At 38.9% G+C, this 22,873-nt stretch overlaps 2 protein-coding genes across 5 annotated transcripts in view; both read right to left on the bottom strand.

The window, feature by feature from the left end:
• Window positions 1–1,988: 1,988 nt before the first annotated feature.
• Window positions 1,989–8,094, bottom strand: LOC124137712 (BTB/POZ domain-containing protein 2-like). 4 transcript variants are annotated; one of them, XM_046504134.2, is made up of 3 exons: window positions 7,810–8,094; window positions 4,769–4,878; window positions 1,989–3,159 (listed from the first exon to the last, which is right to left on the bottom strand). In XM_046504134.2, the coding sequence occupies exons 1-3, from the start codon at window positions 7,873–7,875 to the stop codon at window positions 2,544–2,546; spliced, it is 792 nt and encodes a 263-aa protein (XP_046360090.2). In that variant the 5' UTR covers window positions 7,876–8,094; the 3' UTR covers window positions 1,989–2,543. The 4 variants fall into 4 exon arrangements, with proteins under 4 accessions (XP_046360090.2, XP_048258727.1, XP_046360089.2 ...); XM_048402770.1 differs by having other exon boundaries at window positions 4,638–4,878; window positions 7,810–8,046; XM_046504133.2 differs by lacking the exon at window positions 7,810–8,094 and adding an exon at window positions 7,330–7,473 and having other exon boundaries at window positions 4,638–4,878.
• Window positions 8,095–11,912: 3,818 nt separating this feature from the next.
• LOC124137747 overlaps window positions 11,913–22,873 on the bottom strand; it is a 67,634-nt gene continuing 56,673 nt past the window's right edge. The window contains exons 65-70 of the mRNA XM_048402722.1: window positions 22,597–22,767; window positions 21,262–21,475; window positions 20,562–20,741; window positions 19,743–19,922; window positions 19,163–19,475; window positions 11,913–12,069 (exon numbers count right to left, since the gene is read on the bottom strand). Of these exons, the coding sequence (XP_048258679.1) occupies window positions 11,913–12,069; window positions 19,163–19,475; window positions 19,743–19,922; window positions 20,562–20,741; window positions 21,262–21,475; window positions 22,597–22,767 (1,215 nt within the window). The remainder of the gene's footprint in view (window positions 12,070–19,162; window positions 19,476–19,742; window positions 19,923–20,561; window positions 20,742–21,261; window positions 21,476–22,596; window positions 22,768–22,873) is intronic.

The following is a 22,873-nucleotide window of genomic DNA, read 5'->3' as shown; positions in this document are numbered from 1 at the left end:
AGTACAAAACACAAGACTCTCGAAATTTCTGGAAAGCTATGGGTAAATTGGGTGTGGCCTATGAACGTGAGTGAGTGAGTATATTTTTACGCCGTTTTTCGCAATATTCCAGCAATATCATGGCGGGGGACACCAGAAATGGGCTTCACATGATCGCGTTAGTCGCCCCTACGACAAGCATGGGTTGCTGAAGACAACCCAGATCTTCACGGGTCTGATGTGGAGGAAGCTATTGCCTAATCCTTCTACAATTATTATTGAAGTCTTGTTTTGAAATGCACCGGTAGATGCCTTCGAAATATTACCAGGTCTATCAATTAAATGGCTTAAGAAACACGAGCGTCGACGTTGCAGTATTATTTATATGGGAGCATCACCCTATGCAACCCTTGAGGAGGTCCAAGTTAATAAAAGTGATAGCATGTCTCTTACTAAGATATTTATGCCGTATAATATACATTTAATAAGGTTGATGTATACTCTCAAAACATATGACTTGCTTGATAACGTGTTAGAACCTACACCAAAACGTCGCTCTTAATTGTAATAAAGAAGTTCTTCATCCATAAATTCTTATCCTTACTTACTAAAAGGAAGTCTGGTGGGGGACTCTGGATATCTTTTCCGAATGCGGGTTCTAACATATACCACCACCTATAACAAGATATTGGAAAAGAATACAGACACCAGGAAACTGACCACATTGCAAACAACAAGAAACACCAGAACACATACTCATTCACCGCACACACTACCAAACACACCGAACAACACTACAGACCACCCTAAATCTTAAAACCGGACTTACACTAGAATCAATCCTAAATCCACAAAATAAATTAGAAAAATTCAAAGCTTTAGGCATATACCTTATTAAAACAGGACTAATTAGTCGCATTTAAACCCCAAATAAAATATTAAAACCAAAACTACCTCCAATATAAGTAAGTCAGTAAGAATACAGACTGACATGTTCGCTGACTGTAGATAGGATATGTGATCGTAACAATAATCGGATATGCCCATGCATACAGGATCTCATTTGTGTTTGTGATTTTTACAACTGCCCAATGACCGTACTGAGTATTGGTGCTTGGGGATACCAACATTAACAGTTTGCTATTAGAGGTAATTGCCAATGAAGACTTGTGAACATCATTTATAAAGGATGTCTTAAGGAGTTTTAATCCTTTGTTTCTATGTAGGAAGTAACTCATCCAGTTTATGAATTTTATGTCATTCTTGTGTATGCTTATTTCAATATACTAGTATATTCATGGGTCTATACATGCACTTTGGCAAAGTGGGCACTGCAACCCTGATGGTGAAACGGCCTAATCCCTTAATCCTTTGTTGTTATAAGATCCAAATTCAGAAGTTGGCACAGTGGGGGTAAACCACTAAAACCCGTGTTTTTCTGTGACAAGTTCCAGCTGGTGACATTTTAGTGAACTTCACAAGTTACTTATTCATAGTATTAACGTTATGCTTTCTTCATCTATCCTCCACATATATTCAAGGAGTGTGGGAAAATATTATAAGGAATGTATTATGTTGTTTCCTTTTGTGATGATAGAGGAGCTTGCGAACTGCACAAATAACAACAAAATTAAGTGAATACCTTTGATTAAACATTATAACAAGAAGAAAAAAGAAAATAAGAAAATATTTTATTTATGTGTCACATGTGTACACATTAGACATAAAAAACCATGAAAGGCCTATGAGACAATGAACAATGAAACCCAATAGCAAAGGATTACGTGAAAACATTTTTGAAATAAGTGCGGCAAGAGGTTTTATATAACCTTACTTTTTACCACTCGCGACGCCGAATAGGTATTTTGCATCAGTGAACTTCCACACGAACAACCAAGGAGAAGGGATAAGATGAGAAGCGGTGGAAACTCACTTTAAATAACAGTTACATGTGATCGAACAGGTTTATGTCTTTGAGGGGAATTTAGAAGTTGGAGGGGAATTGTGTGTATGTGTATTAATAGTGAAATCAAACATGGTTAAGAAAAATACATTAAAAAATACATTCATTGAGTAGAAGTGGCATGGAATTTGTTGAATACTGGGACATTTTGTTTCAATAAGCTGTAACAGACTGATAGTTTCTCATCCAGAGACTAGTATATAGAGCACAAAACAATACCTTTTTTAACACGTAAAAAATCACCAAATCTATAAGGCAAGGGGAATATTCATTTATATATGGAATAAATTAATGCGACGAGAGCGCATATGACGATTTTGGCAATTATTGCAAGCGACTGGAGCGTGTAAACGCCGCATGTTATATTCGCCAGAAAAATCTGCCGCTTAGAGCGTGTGAATCAAGGGCAGATAAATATGTTTCTAATAGGCCATAAGTATGTTAACAATGATTTTTGATATTGTATTGATGGCAATAATATTAAACTAAGGATTAAAAATCTTCCTTGTTATTGGTCCCGTTATCAGTGACTTACATGTTATCTCCACAAAGCCATGACATTAGCTATTTCTTATATATATTGATATGAAGTTGAATTCTTTTAGAAAATCTTTAGACCTCGGCGACATGATTCATATCTTTGTGGACAGTTTCGCTGTTTACCATTAAACTTCATCCCTCTCACAGTAGTGCCGGATATGGCCTGAAAAAGCTCCAGTTTTTCCGCATCATAAAGTATCTGGCGAGTGGACACCTGTGCGGAATAATATGACATGTCGAGAAGCCCAAAGCGAATCTGGAACACCAGTTCCCCGAGAACTACCCTCATAGTCGAATCTTGTACATGCTTGCTTTGACGTTTACATTCCGCTTCTGCCCAGCGAAGCATTGCCACGAAGACGATGTGTTCCTGGCAGGCCAAAGAGTTGGAGGAAATGACATCTAAGACGCATGCGCGCGAGAGCTCCTGGAATCCGTCTGTTTGCAACACAGTAGCCCCCTGTTGGTGAATGAAGGAGAGACAACTCTGGTACAACTGCTGCTCGTCAAAGATGTGAGCTTGTTCCAACAAAGAACACACATTGTCGACAGACATCGTCTGCTTTACAAAATCGACGCACTTGGTCAGCAGAGACTGGACGTTGTACTTCTTACAGCAGTAGAGGACGGAGAGCACGTTGTCGGAGTCAATGAGTTCCTCGTCACAGTACAGGTACCTGAAACAGAAATAACTTACACTACAAATTGTATTTCCTGTTCTTCTAGGCATCGTTTTTTTATGCAGTGTTTAAGATTACCGTGTGTATTTTTTTCGTATACTGAGCCAGAAACAGCAATCAAATGTTCAATCGTTTTCTCCCAATCTACCGGTGATTCTGTTAAAAATTACCCAATAATATTACTTCAAAGAATCTTGACGAATAATTGTATCTGAAACGATTACTTTATCAGGATTAATATATTCCAATATCGTGTTATTTTAGCTGCAGCTTTACTATATATATTTCAGATTATGATAACCATAAGCGTACCTTTGGTACAGTGATAACTATTGCCAGATATTTTTACCTATGGACAATTTGTCCAAGCACCGAGGAGGCGCTCGCTAAAACTTTATGTTGACATATAATAGTCAAATTGCATGCAATATGACTTTTTAGCGAGTCAAATGAAGGCATTTGTGATATATGTATGCATCCTCGGTCCACTTTAGTTCGTTGCAATGCGTCAGTGGCGGTAATCTGACTGTGGTGGCTGTAAATAACGATGAGTTGTGCAATCAACTGATCACTTCATACACGATTTCTCCGAAATTAATGTAAACAATATTCAATGAACTTTAAAAAAAATAGTTTATGAACATAAGTCCAGATGTACAATGAACACATTTTTTATAACCAGACGGTGTTATTACAAGATCAATTTCGGTACGGATTTGTTGACATTGTATTTCCGGTGTTAGGTGCCCGTGGTAATATCTTTGCGTTGGGGAAAAAAGATCAAAACTCTTCTGCCCTGTGTATAGGGCGACCCCCTTGAAACCCCCATAATTCTAGAAACGAAAAACTAGCCGTATATCTACGCTATATACGGTAAAGGAATAAATATTGATTGCCCGACATCCAAACTTAGAATGGAGAATTTACCTCATGAGTGTTAACCCCTCTAAGGCAATATTCCAGTATGATCACGGTGGGGGACACCGAACATAGGTGTAACACAACCACGCTTTTGGCGTGACAAACGAACGCTTTAACCACTAGGCTACCCCATTGCCCTCACTTGATGAAGTTTGTATCCTTATTTAAATATATAGATATAATTAGTAATATACTGAACCGCAAAAGAAACGTCACCCCAAGTAACAGTGCTTGAAAAGTTGTCATTTAAATTTCTGGGTATTTTTTGTCAAAGTTTCTAAAATTAAACATTACCTTGTAGGGAAAAATGAAATTTGATGATAAAAAACAAAGCAGATGACCAAAAAACCGATCGCCCAAATGCATCACAGCAACAGCCATGGTAACGCGATGCACGTGAGTTGAAATGCACATGCGTTCCCCCATTTCTTGCCCTATAAAAATCCACCAAGATCGGATAACATTCGTTCGCTATTGAATTGCTACCACATTTGCTAAGATTGACAAGAAATCTGCGACACCAAGCCCTTCTTAAGAATTGAGACCGATCATACCGTAAGAAAGTATTGAAGGGTCCCGGCTCTATGTCAGGAACATCCACGTTAGCACCTTGGGGCACCGACCCACTGAACATGGTGAAGAAGACATCACTCCTGGCACTCAGCACATACTTGTGGGCACCTACCGGCGACTTCGACTGCCCGATCTTAAACTTGACATCACACGCAAGCTGTTTCTCAAACATCCGTCGGTTACATCCGATGATTGTGTCCTCAGGGTTGTGAACAGTTGTACCTTTGGAAATATGAAGTTGAGAATGTTATAGTGTATGATTAGTATATAGTATAATACTATACCACATACTGTACCACACAAAGGGACAATATGTCCCAAATTCATTACCAACCTTTGATGTGTACGTATCATGTGGACTCGAAATTTACATATACATAATAATGTATTACACGAGTCATGAAATAAAAGACATTCAAGTGAATTCAATCACACAGCCTCTGTCACAGTGTTGGTATTGGTAAATTACGATTCGCTATATAATATATAAATAACTATAGCTTACCTGACGGTGTGGTATTACACACACTCTAAGTTGAAATGTCATCTTAAGAAACCATATCATCTGTAGTCAGCATCTGTATTCTGATTTCAAGTCTCTTTTTTTCTGACTTGTACGATATGTTCCCGTGTTTTTTCAGGTTAACAATTGACTTGCCTTTGCATGTGTTTGTGACGGGAGCCACCTTTTCGCGATTATCAGGTATCGTCACTATTTGATAGTGATTCATAAACACATGCTCATGATATAGTCGGAATTGTACCATCGACTCTGCTTTATTCTTTTTGATATGGAAAGGGTTTTGTCTCGGGTTTTTTCCATTAACTATATGGATACACCAAAGTTTACGGATGTAAAGAAGTGATAAACTATACTTATTTTCTAGTTCGGACTGAGAAGTTCACCAAGATACAAAGAATTTGTAAAAACAAAGGCAGTATCTCTTTGTCACACCCTGATCAGACATTTTTTTTTATCCAGAGTGCCTGATTAATTCAGATGCAGAATAAATTATATAATTCTTGATTCATTTCATATATAACTGTGATGAATATTGAAATGTATTTAAACCAAAAAGTAATTCTCTACCATGATTTGGGGAGATCGTCATTATTTGCGCAAGAGCTAGTGTTTATTGGTTTACATATTGTTCACGATTTGGTTATGATTATGTTCAAAATGAGCTTCATATTTACTTGACAGTGATTTTGCTGACTTCAGGACATTTTCATCTGGGTTTTTTAAATATCGATAGGATTTTACCAAATTTTGTTCTGCCACCACAGGTTATGGAATATAGATCCGATTGATTAGCCATAACCATGGCAATTACAGGTGCTCATTTCATCTTGGATCCTCTCAATGTTTTCCACTGTTGTCACATCCATGTACCTAAATACTGGCTGTTTAATAAGTCCAATATTCTGGAAATGTGACCAGGGATTTGTATCTAAATTAAAATTCCAAACTAAGTGACCTTGTTAAACATATTGGGATAAAAAACTTATAACTTATAATTTCCTTAAATTCTGTTTTATTTTAGGATGGCATAGATATGTTAAAACTATTGAAAAGGGAAAGTTTACTGACATCTGATGCAGATTTGGGGCTGAATATCAGCCTCTGAGCTGGTTTAGATTTAACTCTGGTAACATATGCCAAACCTCATGTTCCAGATGCCCAAATAAAATATATGTTATGATTCATTTATTATATAATAAAAAACAATGTAGCAGTGAGGGGAAATAATGTACTGCTTTGATTTTATCAGCTATTCTTTTATTTTTATTCATTACAAAAAGGCTCACTAACTCTATGCCTTTCAGGTTATATTGGTTTTATTTAGAGCACCCGATATAAAACGTGGACAATGTTTACTGTTGACAAATCTATTTATAGATATCCACATGATTTGCAACTTGTGCTTGTGTTTACGGTTTCCAATTATTTCAATATTATTTCGATGAAAAAAAATTAGTTACCCCGCCCTCGGATGAAAAATATGATATTGACATGATATATATTGACAATTTAATATACTGTGCCTGACATACAATTTGACAACTACAGTAGAACCTAAAACAGATTATATAGAACCATCTTCTTTAGATATTTTTGACACACTACTAGTAACAAAATATTCTGAGCCAAAATTCCTCGCTCGCGCAATCAAGTTTAGCCAGTGGTTCTCCCCCTAACGCCTAAAACGAGGACGGCAGCTTGTGGGCGGGGCTGATCGGTCGGGACTGGATCGGTGGTTATCTCCCATTGGTTACACACCTGGATGAGGTTATGTCGGTCACCCGCCCTTGTTATCTATCTGGCTGCCATAGGTTGACTTTCCTTGTATATTGCGCAACTGTCTACATGTAACTAAACACATGCTGAACTTTCACTTTATACATAAAATGTATTACTATATAGACTGCCATATCGCAAATCTTACCTTTAACAAATATGTATAACCTAAATACCATCCCATGAACTATACTAGATTAATGGACGCTTTAGCCGAGAGCCGAGAGACGCGATTGGGTCATACAGTAAAGACACCACCCTGCATTACGTGATTTAGTGTCATGTCTTGACTGTAGGACCCAATCTCGGTTCTCGGCTGTGGACGCTCGTGTTTGCTGTCGTTGGATGGAAATTGAATGCGTTACAACCTATACCTTGCTCACGTATAGCCCATCTCGACCCGCCTCTGTTCATACTTGTGGCAGCCGCTATGTCCGTTGAATAGAAAGGAGATTTCAGGGAAATACTCACTGCTATGGTTAGGGAGCGCTAATTGTGTTTCCTTTTTGCATAACGTGCTTTGACCGATACAGGTGACACTGACATGCCGTGTTTCCTCGCATAAACGAGCTCAGGGTTTAGCCTTGTTGAATTATGTATGGAGTGGGTACTTTGTTACGATCCCGATTTGTGTATTCACGTACTTTATTTAAGAAATAAACCACAAGCGGGAGCTGCTTATCGTACAATAAAACAGTGTTTAGAGAAGGGACCACGAGGGGTTGCGTGGTTTATTCTCCCTGTAGTGTTTTATTGTACGATATAGAAAGACCAGGAGTCGTCTATTTCTTATATTAGACATCAACATTATTTGCAGCCTCTTTAATTTCATTTACAGGCACAAAAATACTTACCCGTATATTTGAATAATGATGCCTCCACGAATAAAATCCAATCCCGGCAATGTCGGACAAGTCCATTTTATAAACAGGGAACTGTGAAATGAACCCCTCGTGTTTTCTCACTGCAGTGTTTTATTGTACGATAAACAACTCCCTCCCGTCGTTCATTTCCTGATTATATCTCGCCTACTTTTAGATGCGGTCGTTCGGCCATTGCGTGTATCTGCGTAGCTCAGCAACGACTGAGGGGAACAGCTCACTACCCTCTCATAAATAGCATCGTTTAATAATCACGACGTATTCAAGTTGTGAGCGTATGCTCGAATGTATGGAAATGACGTTGTGATATAACAATGTTTTATCATGAAACAAAGCAAGCCTTGTTCTTCATTGGTCTTGTGATTGATCTAGTAGCTAGTTTAATTATGTGTAAAGGTAGCCAGTATTAGTGCGATATTTTAGTAGCGCTTTATTGTTTCTCCTCGTTCGTGGCAAGTATTTTTAGCTCCCTTGGGGTATGTAGCGAGTACCATGCTTTCCAGTGAGAAAGGCCTTTGTTTATCCACATTCCGTCAAGATGTATTTGGGATTTCAGGGGATTGGATAACTGTGAGTTTCTCTATATTAGAAATTCTGTAAAATGGACATGATGAACACTCAGTTTCTCCGTTCAGAGTTTTAGGAAACATTATAGTAAAACATCGTTTGAGTGGAAAGAACTTTTACCGGGAGTAAGTTGAATTTCAGTAGTGTCAGCATGTATATGAATATCGACAATCTGAACAATTGTAATGATGATTTAAGCAACCGTGCGGCTAAACCTACACAAGACTACACTGACTACAAGATTGAACTATGTTTGAAACTTTTCAAATCTGCACCAGCTGCATTGCGTCGGCAGGCGAGTAGTGTCATGAAATTAGTATCTGACAGTGTGGACATATCTGATCTGCATTCAATTCGTGATTGTTTAGAAGACTGTATGGCAATTGTGTGTAGTAAACATGGGAAACTAACGGAATTCAATTATTCTGATGAACACTTGCTTGCAAAATTTGACGAGATTGAATCAAACATTTTGAGTGAATTAAATACGTGCATGATAAACTCTGTGAACTTGAATTTGGTTTGAGTGAACGGAAATTCGCTGAAAGACTAAGTCATAAAAAATGTCGAATGTGTCAAAACAATATGAGACCAAAATTAATTGCTGCTACGGCCGAAGTTGAAGCATTAAAGACTTAATTGAAATTTCTTGAAGTTGGAAATCAAAAGAGAGCTGAGCTTGAAAGGTGTCAGATTGAAATGAAATTATTTATGGCTATGTCACAATTAGAAGCTGTAGAGAAACTAGAAAGTGAAGTGAATGAGGATTCTCTTCGTTCTCCTGCTTTATGTCCGGATGGAAAAAAACATGTTTGTACAAAATTATATTGACTCAGTTCAGGTGGAAAATCCTACACAAAGTGAAATTAAAACTCAAATCAAAAGTGACATTGTAAATATAGACATAGAATCAGTTCCGATTAGAAACGTTCAAGACTCTTAAAATTTTCCGTTCAGTCAAAACGTTCCACTCAGAGAATGAAGATTTAATCAAGGCCTTAGCAAATCAGATAAACATTTGGCGTTTACCTCCACCAGAGCCAGGAACATCCTCTGGGGACCCTCTAATGTACCCACAATGAAAAGTGGATTCAATGTCTTGAAAAGGAGGTGAGGTATTCCTGAAGGTGAAAAAATCTATTATTTGCAACGCTATCTTGACGGACAAGCCAAAGATGCTGTTGATGGATTTTTTCTTTTATCGTCAGAGGATGCATTCAGTGAGGCAACCAGATTGTTTGATGAACGTTTTGGAAACCATTTCATAATTGGAGGTGCGTTTCGTGACCGTCTAGATTCATGGCCAAAACTTCCAGCAAAGGATGGTAATGCATTACATAGACTTTCTCAGACAGTGTGAAACAGCAGTGTCAAGTGTAAGATCACTAGACATCCTAAATGATGAACGTGAAACTCGTAAGCTTATTCAGAAGCTACCTGATTGGCTCCTCAATTGTTGGTGACGTAAAGTCGCCGAATTCAGGGAACAGACATCAGAGTTTCCCAAATTCTCAAGATTTGTGACTTTCATTGATAAGGAAGCAGAAAGTATGTGTGATCCTGTCACTTCTTTTCCCTTGGAATCGAAACATGAGAACAAGCACCAAGAACACTCGTGTATCGTCACAGCATCAGACAGCTAAACTACATGGTACAGTGTTAGACACAAATCTGAAAGATTCATCTCTAAGCACTGCCACAAGTAAATTAGACAAGAAATTAAATGTGAAATTTGAAACTTGCCTTTTCCGTAAAGGTCAACACAAGCTTGATGAGTGTGAGACATTGTTGTCTAAGCCCTTGATTGAAAGAAAACAGTTCGTCATAGACTGTCAAGTGTGCTTTGGATGACTCAAGCCAGGACATCTTCCAAAGTGTTGTCAGAACAGGCTAGCATGTAAGACATTCTCACATCTTCGTGCTACTATGTTACATGGTGATCTCCCTAAACCTTCTGAGGAGACAAAGCTGAAAAGTATTAGCCATCTCAGTAATGTAAGCAATTCTTTGGATAAGTGCTCCATGATTTTACCTCTGTGGGTATCTCATTCCGATAATCCGTCAAATGAACTGTTGACATATGCATTGCTGGATACGCAATTCCGATGCGACTTTTGTGTTAAAAGACTTGTGCAACAAACTCGGTGTCACAGGAACACGAGTTAATCTGTTGCTCTCTACAATGACTTCAGCAAATGCACATGTCAGAAGCGAGAAGGTTAGAGGTCTTAAAAGTCGAGGAAATGACAATGTGTTCAGGATTACTCTCCCTGGAACATATTCAAGAGATGTGATACCAGCCAATTAGGACCATATTTCGACCCCCGACAAAGTGCAAGCATGGTCACGCTTACGACAACTGTGTGATGTATTGAAGCCAACATACGATGATGACATTGGTCTATTGATAGGCTATAATCGCCCACAAGCACTCATATCTCATGAGGTTATCGCTCCAGTTCAGGAAGGTCAACCATATGGACAACGTACCGACCTAAGATGGGGTGTTGTCGGTATCATTGATCAAACACAAATTGAGAACTCCGATTCAATTGGCAAAGCTACGTCTGCCATCTGAAGTTCATCTATCTCACAGAACATCTGTGAAGGAGCAGTTTATGCTGACGTCTATGTTGACGACGGATTGTGTTCTGTTCCTACACCCTGTGATGCAGTGACACTCATTATTGAAAGCAAGAGTGTATGTGCAATGAAAGGCCTTCATTTGCATGAGTTCATCTCCAACTCTAAGGATGTCATATCAACTACTCCGCCTGAGGATCATATAAGTGGTGTTCAGGACATTGAGATTGATTGTGATGCCTTGCCAACAGAAAGAGCTGTAGGCATACAGTGGTGTGTAGAATCGGACTGTTTTACGTTTCAGATACAACTTGACAGTCACCAGGACAAAGTTGTCACAAGACACACAATATTGCCAAGAGTTTGTTCCATCTTTGATCCAATTTGACTACCAGCCCCAGTTATTCTCTGAGGTAAAGCGATTTTTCAGGAGTTGTGTAGGGATCGGTATGATTGGGACACTCCGGTATCTGATGGTATCCTCAAGGCATGGAATGCTTGGAAAACAGACTTGATATCACTTCATGATTTGAGAATTCCAAGATGTGTGAAACCACATGACTTTGGGAATGTTGTTGCAACAGAATTGCATCACTTCTCTGATGCAGGTATGACCAGTTATGGACAGTACTCCTACATCCATTTAATGAATGAACATGAACAGGTACATTGTTCTCTGGTAATTGGTAAGGCACGGGTTGCACCAGTCAAATCCGTCACCATTCCAAGATTGGAACTAACCGCTGCACTTACATCAGTAAAAGTTGGACAATTCCTAACTCATGAATAAGATCTCGGCGAAGTGCAAAACTGACTGACAGTCGAATAGTGTTGGGCTACATCTCAAATGACTCTCGCAGATTTCATGTGTACGGAGCCAATCGTATCCAACAGATCAGGGACAAAACGTCACCTGAACAGTGGCATCATGTAAGTTCATCTGACAACCCTGCTGATTGTGCATCCAAAGGGTTAACCGTCAACAAACTGTTGACATCCAAGTGGTTAAGTGGCCCAGACTTCCTTTGTGAAAAGGAGATTCCATCACCAGACTGTGCTTCTGAATACTGGCAGCTGATGACCCTGAAGAAAAGTAAACAAAATGATTGTGAATCAGTAGCTGTTTCAGTGCAAGTCAAAAAATTGAACAAGGGGAGATGTAATCTTGAAGTTAGTTCAGGCAGAACTAATCAAACGGGAACATTCAAGAACGAGAAGGCAACTGAACGCAACAAATTTCTGAAATCAGGCAGTGCCTTATATCATCTAGATCCATTCCTGAACAGCAATTGGATCTTACGTGCCGGTGGACGGTTAAAAAAATGCTCAGATTAGTGAAGACCTTAAGCACCATGGTGTCTTGCCGAAGAAGCACCACAAATGTTATCCGCCATTGGAATGAACAAGTTCATCATCAGAGAAAAGGTCTAACACTCAATCAGATCAGATCAAGTGGATACTGGATCATAGGCTGTAGCTCAGGTGTGTCCTACTAAAATTTGAAATGTGTTTCGTGTAGGAAACTCAAGCAAGGCTCAAGTCCAGAAGATGTCAAATCTTCCCATTGATAGGACAGAAGAAGCTCCTCCATTTTCATTCAGTGCAGTAGACTGTTTCGGACCCTTTTATATAAAGGAAGGGAGAAAGGTGTTAAAGCGATTCGGTGTTCTGTTGACATGCCTGTGTTACCGAGCAATACACATAGAGACTGTTGTGTCAATGAGTACAGACTCATTTATCAACGCCCTTAGACGCTTTATGTCAGTGCGTGGTCAGATCCGTCAACTAAGATGCGATCAAGGTACTAACTTTGGGCAAAGACCGAACTGTATGGTGTTCTAACAAATCTTGATCAAAGAAAAGTGAGACAATTCCTATTGCAGAGAGATTGTAATTTCTTTGAGTTCAAGTTTAACCCACCATGTGCAAGCCATATGGGTGGTGTCTGGGAGGAGAGATTAGAACTGCAAGAAATGTCATACCTGCTTTACTTCATGACTTTGGATCACAGTTGGATGATGAATGCCTCCTTACTGTGATGTTTGAAACTGCTGCCATTGTCAACAGCAGACCCTTAACTGTTGACACTCTGTGCGATCCGTCTTCTCCAGAATCCTCTGACACTAAATAACCTTCTTACCTTGAAGTCTAAGGTAATCCTTCCACCACCTGGAACATTCATTAAGGAGGACATGTATTCCAGGAAGCGATGGCGCCGAGTTCAATACATCGCTAATGAATTCCGGAGTCGTTGGGGGAAAGAGTATCTGCAAAGTCTTCAGTTGCGGCAGAAGTGGACTGCCCGATGTCGAAATCTTTCTGTTAACGACATCGTGATAATCAAGGACGACAATATTTCTTTGGAAACTTGGACGCATCTCAGAAGTGTACCTTAGTGAAGATTGTATAGTCAGAACTGTGAAAGTAGACTGTGGTGTATCAAACTTTGTGAGACCAGTTCACAAACTTGTGCTTCACTTAGAAAAAGAGAACTAACTGTGTTCAAATGTGTGTAAATTCATTTGCAGTATTGTGTTCCTAACTGTGCTAAATTCATTTTCAGGTTCACATAACTTTGTGAATGATGATTCCGAATCCGATCCGAACTATAAATATTGTCACAATGATGTGTATTTTCATGTTTTATATTTTGTATGATTATATGTTTTGCAAGAAAGCATTAACCTTTGTTCATTGTCAGGGTGTGACACTTGCCTATAGTTTGTTAGCTTAATATTTCAAGTTAGCAATACTGTATTGTTAGCCAAACCATTGTGTTTATATTTATACCACTTCAGCATTTTTCATTGTTTAATGTAAATTAGGTTAATACTAACTTTGGGTGGGGAGTGTAACGGTAGTCAGTATCAGTGTGATATTTCAGTAGCGCTTTATTGTTTCTCCTCGTTAGTCGCAAGTACCCTTGGGTTATGTGGCGAGTACCATGCTTTCCGGTGAGAAAGGCCTTTGTTTATCCACAATCCGTTAGATATTTTTACGGATTTCAGGGAATTGGATAACTGTGGGATTCTCTATATTCGAAATTCTGTATAATAAACATCATGAATACTCAGTTTCTCCGTTCAGAGTTTTAGAAAACATTATTTTATGCTATAATACAGAAACATAACACCCTGCTCTCAAACGTCTGCAGATTAGAAGAAACATGGTTCATGAATGAGTTTTGTTTGTTTGTTCATTAACGCCGCACTCAGCAATATTCCAGCTATATGACGGAGGTCTGTAAATAATTGAGTCTAGACAAGACATTCCAGTGATTGACATCACCAGCATCGATCCAAGCAATTGGGATACGATGACATGCATCAACCAAGTCAGCGAGCCTGGCCGGCCGATCCCGTTAGTCGCCTCTTACGACAAGCATAGGTTGCGTGATTATCCAACTCCCTCGTAGCGCCAGTCTACAATCACGTGATCAACAAATTGGTTGCGAAAGTTAGACCGGAAGTAGTCCCCCGCTAGACCAAGGATGTTTTTGTGTGACATTTCCAAAGACGTTGCTGACATATTTGGCAATCTTTTAGGAAAATAAAATCGCCTTTTTCACAAATATTGGATCTCAGTTTGTGTAAACAATAAGTTCGTTGATGTTACAAATTTACTGTTGAGCAGAACTTTGATTCTTGGTCAGTTTTCGTTTCATGTGCTCAGTGTTTTTGACAAGATCTCTGGTGTTCTCGTATTTAACAAATAAAGGACGAGTGAGAGTTGGTTATGGTACAATAAAAGACTGCATGGATAATAAACCACGAGGGACGCACCAGGAGTCGTCTCATGTTGCAACCCCCTTTTGTTTGGAAAAGATCAAACAGTCATGCTGATCGGAGAACAATAGCAGACAGCAGTGGTCGTCTTAAATTTGTATTAGCTTAACATTTCCACAAAACGGTATTCCTCAGAACTATCAAATCATATATAACTACTATCATATATAGTGGATGATGTCATTTAATAATGTCAATATTTGTTTTTGTTGCAATTGATACTTAAGACTTGGATATTCAGGCTACGGCCACGACGACTGTTGGGAAAAAACTCGACATTCCACAAGTGCATTTGTTTCTTACTTACTTTGGAGATATAACGTGCGCTTTCCGACTGATGCGTATTTCGCACACGGGCCCGGTCAGGCCATTTAATGTGTTTCCGAAAGGGGCGAAGGTGGTCTGTGCAACCCAAGAGGGGGGTTTAGGGGTTGCTTATATAGAATTTGGGAATTTTGAGATTTGGAATAGATGCCGATGGGATTGGGGAGGAGAACTAAGGGAGCTGGGTATGGTGGATGTTTGTTTGTTTATGTGTTGGGAATAAACTCGACATTCCACAAGTGCATTTGTCCTTTAGTAATGACTTTATTTGGAATTACCACTATGTATATACTATCTCACTGACTACTTGTTAACTGGTCACTGCAGGTGTCTTAATTATTACATACTTACATATCATTCAAATGGGATTACTCACATGTAAGTTGTTACAGACTTTGATATGGTGAACACAAATCACTTGCTCATACATAAACATTTACTTGAATTGACGCACTAACTACTTTGAGCGCTTTTGGTATGTCCCCTTTGCTTGTATAAACACAGTAACTGTAAATCCCCAACAATGTGGTGGGGAAGTGATGATAAACCACTCAAACATTGCCTTCATTGGTGTTACACCTCATCTAGCGACATTACATTATTTTAAGAAGGTCATTACATGATAAAGACCCCCCTCGATTATCCAGAGTTGTATCTCCATTCTGTTATGATCAGCTCCATCTTTTCTTTCACCCACTTCTCTCGCTTAACAGCCAATGAAAATGACTATTCTAGACGCATGGTGGACATGGCTCGGCATCACTCGAGCAAGCCCTCGATGTATTTAAACGAATCACAAGACACATTATGTTTTAGCTGTGAAAGATTTTTTCGACGTTCAAAAGTCGAGACGAGTTCTGGTGATATCGCGTGATGTTATCGCAACATGTATATGACATCAAAAAGTGGCTGCATGAAGAATGGCGTCATACATCTTATACACAGATGAACAAGCCGATTAAATTCGCAATGTTGTACAAATTACAGTACCATCTGGCGTTCTTAATTGTCAAGTTGTGCTTTAGACTTTGGTGTCCTTTCGTGTGCACTGACGTTCTTTAATTACTACATATTGTTCTTCATGTGGCGTCTTTTTGTTTTGTATTTTGACCTTTATTAGTTACATTTAATACTCTATTCGTATCATTTGAATGTTATTTCATACTTTTGACCTTTATTTCATCTGATCTATTTTTTTGACCGAATGGCCATGTACATCTAACCATCTGAGAACACTAAGACTATTTTAACCTAAGTACAGACAAACAATGGTCGTAGCAGTGCGATCTCTTTGCACAATGAGATCCTGTGGCTCAACAAGAACAAACACATAACACAAGCAGCAGAAATAAATTTATTTGAAGGAAACAAAGTTAAAAAAAGAAGATAATAAGTTGATATATTATGCTTGGCATATAAAGTGAATAATAAACGCTGGCCACATAAGTTTTGCTTTGTATTTAGTGGAATTAATTTTGAACTACATTAAAAGTATTCATTTCAAGGATGACACACATGGTTTTAACACACACTTTAAACCTTTTGTAGTTCTATGTTAACATGATGTATTTAACTCTTTCAGATACAGATCATGAATTACCCTACTTTTAGGTTTATTACAGGTGTTAGTCTTTTCAGTTTACATCATGCACGACGACAACTACATGTAATTAAAGATTGGTTAATTAAAAAACCCACAAATGTATGTCTGATCTCCTTACAGCAAACACACAGCCTTCGTTCCTATATCATCCATCAATGACATCCCATTATCTGCTGCTCTTAATGCAAGCACTTTCACTGATAATAATCCACATTTAAAACAGCTATTGATACAATGTATAGATGCTATGTTATGTAACCGCAACAAGAACCATCTACATTGTTAACGAAAATAACACATTTGAAAATAAAAGGAACAAATGAAAGTTCAGGTATTAAATGAACTCTATGTCGACATGAATTAAGTGTCTTAAAAAGATCATATTCTGGTTCCAGCTGGGTTTATGTTCCATGGCGTCTCGACCATGATGAGACAGGATTGACCGCTGTGCCTCTACACCGCCTCCTCACCCGGTGTATTACCGACAGACCTTGGAACACTTGGGGAGTCAAAACGAGTATTTACATGTCCAAGGTTTGAAAGTCTTTGTTGGTGTTGGTTTGTCTGGAAACAAAGTAATTTATAACCATTATACGACAAATATCATGACGTTTTTATTCTTACCCATTTCGCGAACATCTGGTGTCATCACTGATTTTTTCATAATACAATAAATAGACCGTATGATAACTGTACTTCCCCTTTTACAATGAGATTGCATGATTATTTAACTAGATACTTCCTCATCAATCAGGGGCGGTCGGGTAGCCTAGTGGTTAAAGCGTTAGCCCGTCACGCCGAAGACCCGGGTTCGATTCCCGACACGGTCACAATGTGTGAAGCCCATTTCTGGTGTCCCCCTCGTGAAATTGCTTGAATATTGCTAAAAGCGGCCTTTAAACCATACTCACTCACTCCTCATCAACTGGCACAGACATGCTTGGTAGCGTGTATAATTGTGTTTTACACCTTAATTTCTGATTCTGCGCGTACAATGCAATACACTGAAAATTATCAGGGTCATCAAACACCCACTGTTTTACTTTTAGGATAACGGGGATGGGGGTAACTAATTGTCATGGATCTTAGTGTGACATTTATAAGAATTCCACAACAAAACGTTGAGAAGAATATGTAATCCTACTTGATCAGCTGTGTTGAAATATCAACATTTTGAAGACTTAGTACGGGTGTATGTCTACCAGTAGTAATATGTATATTGCTGGTAAACTTACGTCAGTGAAACCTTCATTGTTACAAACCGTTCGGGCCCCTCCTCGTTCTCGCTTGTGTCTGGCGAGTTGGTTGCACGGTGACTGCATACACCTAAATGAAGATTTGAACCGTGGCTCAATTAGAATATAGTTTCCTGGCCAGAAGTCATCTGTGAGTAGTGATTGTGTAATTTGCTTCCATCCCCTGGACGAGCCAAACTAAAATATGTTAAAAGATGGTACTCGTTGTTACCCTTTAAGCGCTCAGCTTTAAGGGAATAATACAAGGACTGACAGGCCTGAAGTCAGTGTTATGTGTCTGAGTGGGGTATCCATGCTACACTGCAGCATATCCGAAGGTTAGCACAATAAAACCGGCATACATTTAAGTCCACACTAGTACAAGCTGCCAAGACACACGTGCATGCACGTCACTATATAAGTCAATAATCTTGAACGCAATGTTCAACCTCATCTCACCCTTATAAACGAGAGATGAGGGAGATTCATGGCCTTTTAGGACCTGGTTTATCCATTTGCAAGTGCCGATGAGTTACCTATTAGGAAACACCGAGTTCTTGCCAGACCCCTGAAGATCCGGGGTAGAATAAGTCTTCAGCAACCTATGCTTGTCGTAAGAGGCGACCAACGGGATCGTGTTCGCTGACTTTTTTGATACATGTCATCGATCCCAATTGCGTGGACCGATGCGCATGATATCAATCACTGGATTGTCTGGTCCAGATTCGATTATTTACAGATCGCCGTCATATAGCTGGAATATTGCAAAGGGTGGCGTTAAACAACAAACAAACAAAAAGTGACAAACTATGGACATTGGTGAATGCACAGACGTGTATTATAAGGCCTGCAACTAATTGCTGCTGTCCTATATTTGACTGTGTATATATGTACTGCCTTTTGTGATTGTAAATCAATAACTATGTATTTTAATATGAGTTGTTAATTATTGGCTTTGTGAGGATAGTTACTGATTTCACAATTTAGTTCTGTTCGAACTGAAGAATGGGTCATTTCTTCTTTTCTATTTGCAGATCACCATGTAACAACATTACAATAGAGAGTATTTTTATCATGGATACTCATTTTTGTTGTATATTTCATTTAATCATTTATCTATTATAACTTTATATGAATGCGTTTTTTTATGTATTTAATGTATGTTTCGCATGGTGACAGCAGTGAGACTGTTCAAAATATCCGCCTGTCTAAATCTGCGCAGTACCTACCCTCGTTTGAGCATGCAGAGATACCAAGCTAAGATGGACAAGATGATTATCAATATCCCCGCCAACACAACCAGACCGATCATCCATGCCTGCAACCCATCACAGTTGGGATTATCTTTTGCACATGCGCAGTAGTATCGGTTGACGTCGTTGTAGCAGACGTACGGCGAGGAACATGGAGAGCTGCTGCACTCGTTGACGTCATCCTCGCAATGAATGCCGGTCCAGCCAGGTGCGCACGCACACTCATAGTCGAGGTCAAAACCTTCATCATGGCGGTAGTTGGTGCAGTTGTACACTCTCTCATTAGTGCCTGCAATTGCATATTTAGGATTCAGCGAGTACGTTAAGAATTTATTCAGAATTTCTTTTCGTATATCGTGTATAGCGTTGCTATTTATCTGCACAATGATTTAAAAATAATTCTACTCTTTTATGTGACGTTAACTGTGACAAACTCTCATCGTCAAAAGAAGGTTACCACACATATTAATGGCAATCAGTGATATTTCACCACACGACAAGAAATGATAATGAAAGACATCAAGAGAAGACATTTATTAAATATATCAATACATACTTGTACAGGTTCCCCCATTCTTGCATGGTGTCTCCATAACACCTGGCTTAATCGTGGTGACGTCATCCTCATCCTCGCAATGGATGCCGGTCCAGCCAGGTGCGCACGCACACTCATAGTAGAGGTCAAAACCTTCAGCACGGCTGTAGTTGGTACAGTTGTACAAGTTTTCATTTTTGCCTGGAATTGCGTATATATTACAGCGAAAGAGTCCGGACTTATAGCCAACACAACCAAAACACCACATTTATATTTTTAATATTCATGTCGACTTGGAATTGACATATAAGAAGCTCCACACATGCATCTATAACACTCTTCAAATCCTTCCATTGTTTAATGTCTTCTCAGGACATTTGTACCAACAGATAAAACACATTTACATTGAAGGCCGTGCCTTAACCCTTGTCTATCTCAGGAGAAATAACAAACTGAACAAACTGAATCAAATACATCTTTAACATTGAATAATGCATAACAGCTTCAAAACTTTAACAAGTTTCATTGGGATTATTATTGATCACGCTTTTTGCATATTTTGCAGATTTTTTCTATTTTAAAAATAATGTTCCAGCTGTATACTGTGACTGTTATTACAGAATACACATGTGTACATTATTTTTATTGCTGACATAGTGTCGATGCCGAATATAACTCTGCACTCACTCGCTCCTGATCACACTGAACTCACTCACTCACTCTGAAAATTACCGTACAAAGAGATCTTAAACACAGTGACATTTCTTAACCTCACAACAATGTGATACCACAAGACATGTCTACAAGGAATAAAGTAAATATATTAATACATGTACTTACTTTTACAGGTTCCACCATTCTGACATGGTGTCTCCACAACGTCTGGCTTTACTGTGGTGACGTCATCCTTATCCTCGCAATGAATGCCGGTCCAGCCAGGTGCGCACGCACACTCATAGTGGAGGTCAAAACCTTCAGCACGGCGGTAGTTGGTGCAGTTGTACAAGCTTTCATTCTTGCCTGGAATTGCGTATTTAGGATACAGAGAATGAGTTAACCTTTTAACAGTGAAATTCATTTCAGCGGTTAATCGAGACTTTTTTATATTTAAGAATATAAAATTTCTTGTCATTGTTGTGTGACGAAACTATCACTGATGCGACGTTCATTATGATTCACTCACATTTTCATAGTGCAAGTTAGGGGGATAGATCTCAAACACAGTGACATGTTACCGCTCGGAAGGATGTAGCAATGTGAACCATCTCGACAGGGCATTAAGTTTGTTTGTTTGTTGTTTAAAGCCGCACTATATGACGTTGGTCTGTAAATGATATAGTCTGGACCAGACAATCCAATGATTGATATCATGAGCATCGATCCACGTAATTGAGATACGATGACATGCATCAATCAAGTCAGTGAGTCTGACCACCCGATCTCATCAGTTGTCTTTTACGGCAAGCATGAGTTACTGAAGATCTATTCTAATCCGGATATTCACTGGTACAAGGGATGTAGTAAATACAACAATACTTACTTCTACATTTTCCCCTATTCCTGCATGGTGTCTTCATAACACCTGGTTTTATCGTGATGACATCCGAGTATACCCCTCCCTGGTCCTGCACATAAACCCGGACCTCATCGTTACCATGGTAACCAGGGTCAGGTTGGTACATGAAGGTCCTGTAGACCCAGTTGAGGGAGTCGGCAGGGTTGGGGAGCAGGAGCTTGTCACAGGGGATGCCGCTCTGAAATGATATGTTTCTATATACCCCCAAATGTTTTGTACATCCCCAAGATACATTGAATTCGTGGACTTTCAGCTAGATTTGAGAAAACAGTTCGGAAAACTATATTTTCCGCTTAGCCACCGAGGTTTCCAAAAAATCTTCCAAAAAAGTTAATTTTTTTGTCGAAGGCTCTGTGGCTGGTTAGATCGCTGACTTTGTATGCTGGTCATTACGTGCCTCGCTCTGGCAGTGTGGGTTCGAATCCCGGACGGGACTCAGTCCAAAAAAGCACGAGAATCTGTACTTTACTGAGAAAGTGTTATCCCAAATATAACATTTGTTACATTTGACCACTTTCTAAATCGCATTGTGTATTCATAACGTTCCAAAGAAATTCCTACTTTTTCTAAAGTTTTACAATTTGTAATTTTTAATGGGGGTAGATATGAACAAAGTAAATACAAGTACTACATACATCTGTTTATAATTAATAAAACCGTGAGGAGGTATTCTTCAAATCATGGTTTGTGATGGGTGCCACCGGTGGGGCAGGACACGCTCACCTTTACGCGAACACCTTGTATCATCACTATTTGATAGTGATTCATAAACACATGCTCCTGATATATTCGGAATTGTACAATTGACTCTGCTTTATGCAGAGATTTCTATTGGATATGGAAAAGGTATGTCGCTATAATTATATTGGACGTCTGTGGCACATCGTTAGACTAACTGAAGAGAGGGGTGCATGATTATGATTATGTTAATGAACAGGTATAGACATACATTAAAAAGAGTTAGTGTTCATTACAAGCTTAAACTGAAATGGAAATGTAGTGTTTTTAACGTTTGTATCTTGTGTACCTGAATACTATCAAGTCATTGAAGCTGTAGAAACCTATAGTTTTCAATATTAATCATTTAATAACATTTAATGATATTATTACTTATTAACATCCATGTAAAGTTAAAGCTGATACATAAATTGCCCATCAAAATGTGTTCCATATCTCCATCAGGCAAGGCTTTAAAAGAATTCGAGAAATCATTTGGGAAAAAAGTGATTCGCAACTATGCATTTTATACGAACGCATGTTCTGGAAACACCATGTGCTGTTCCGTATATATGTACATACATTATATGAACACGGGACAGTGGTGTTCACGTCACCGACGGTAAGGTTCCCGCTGCTCGGCTGTGTGTAGAAGATGGTCAAGCTGTCGCCGACGTCAACGTCGTATGCCCCAAACTTCCATCTGTATGTTGTGGTGTCGCTGTCATTTGAATTAAAATTTTCGGGAAGAATCTGAAAAGTGCAAGATTTACTTGTTCAAGAATAATGCAAAAGTATTAACTTGGAATCTTATATAATCTCCATAAAGATGTAACTACTATTAACTAGGAAGTGTGCT

The sequence above is a fragment of the Haliotis rufescens genome, unplaced genomic scaffold (assembly GCF_023055435.1).
Source record: "Haliotis rufescens isolate VD_foot unplaced genomic scaffold, xgHalRufe1.0.p SCAF_29, whole genome shotgun sequence".
NCBI classification, from domain to species: Eukaryota; Metazoa; Mollusca; class Gastropoda; order Lepetellida; family Haliotidae; genus Haliotis; species Haliotis rufescens.
The sequence above is the reverse complement of the archived record's forward strand: the minus strand, read 5'-3'. Positions and strand labels throughout refer to the sequence as shown.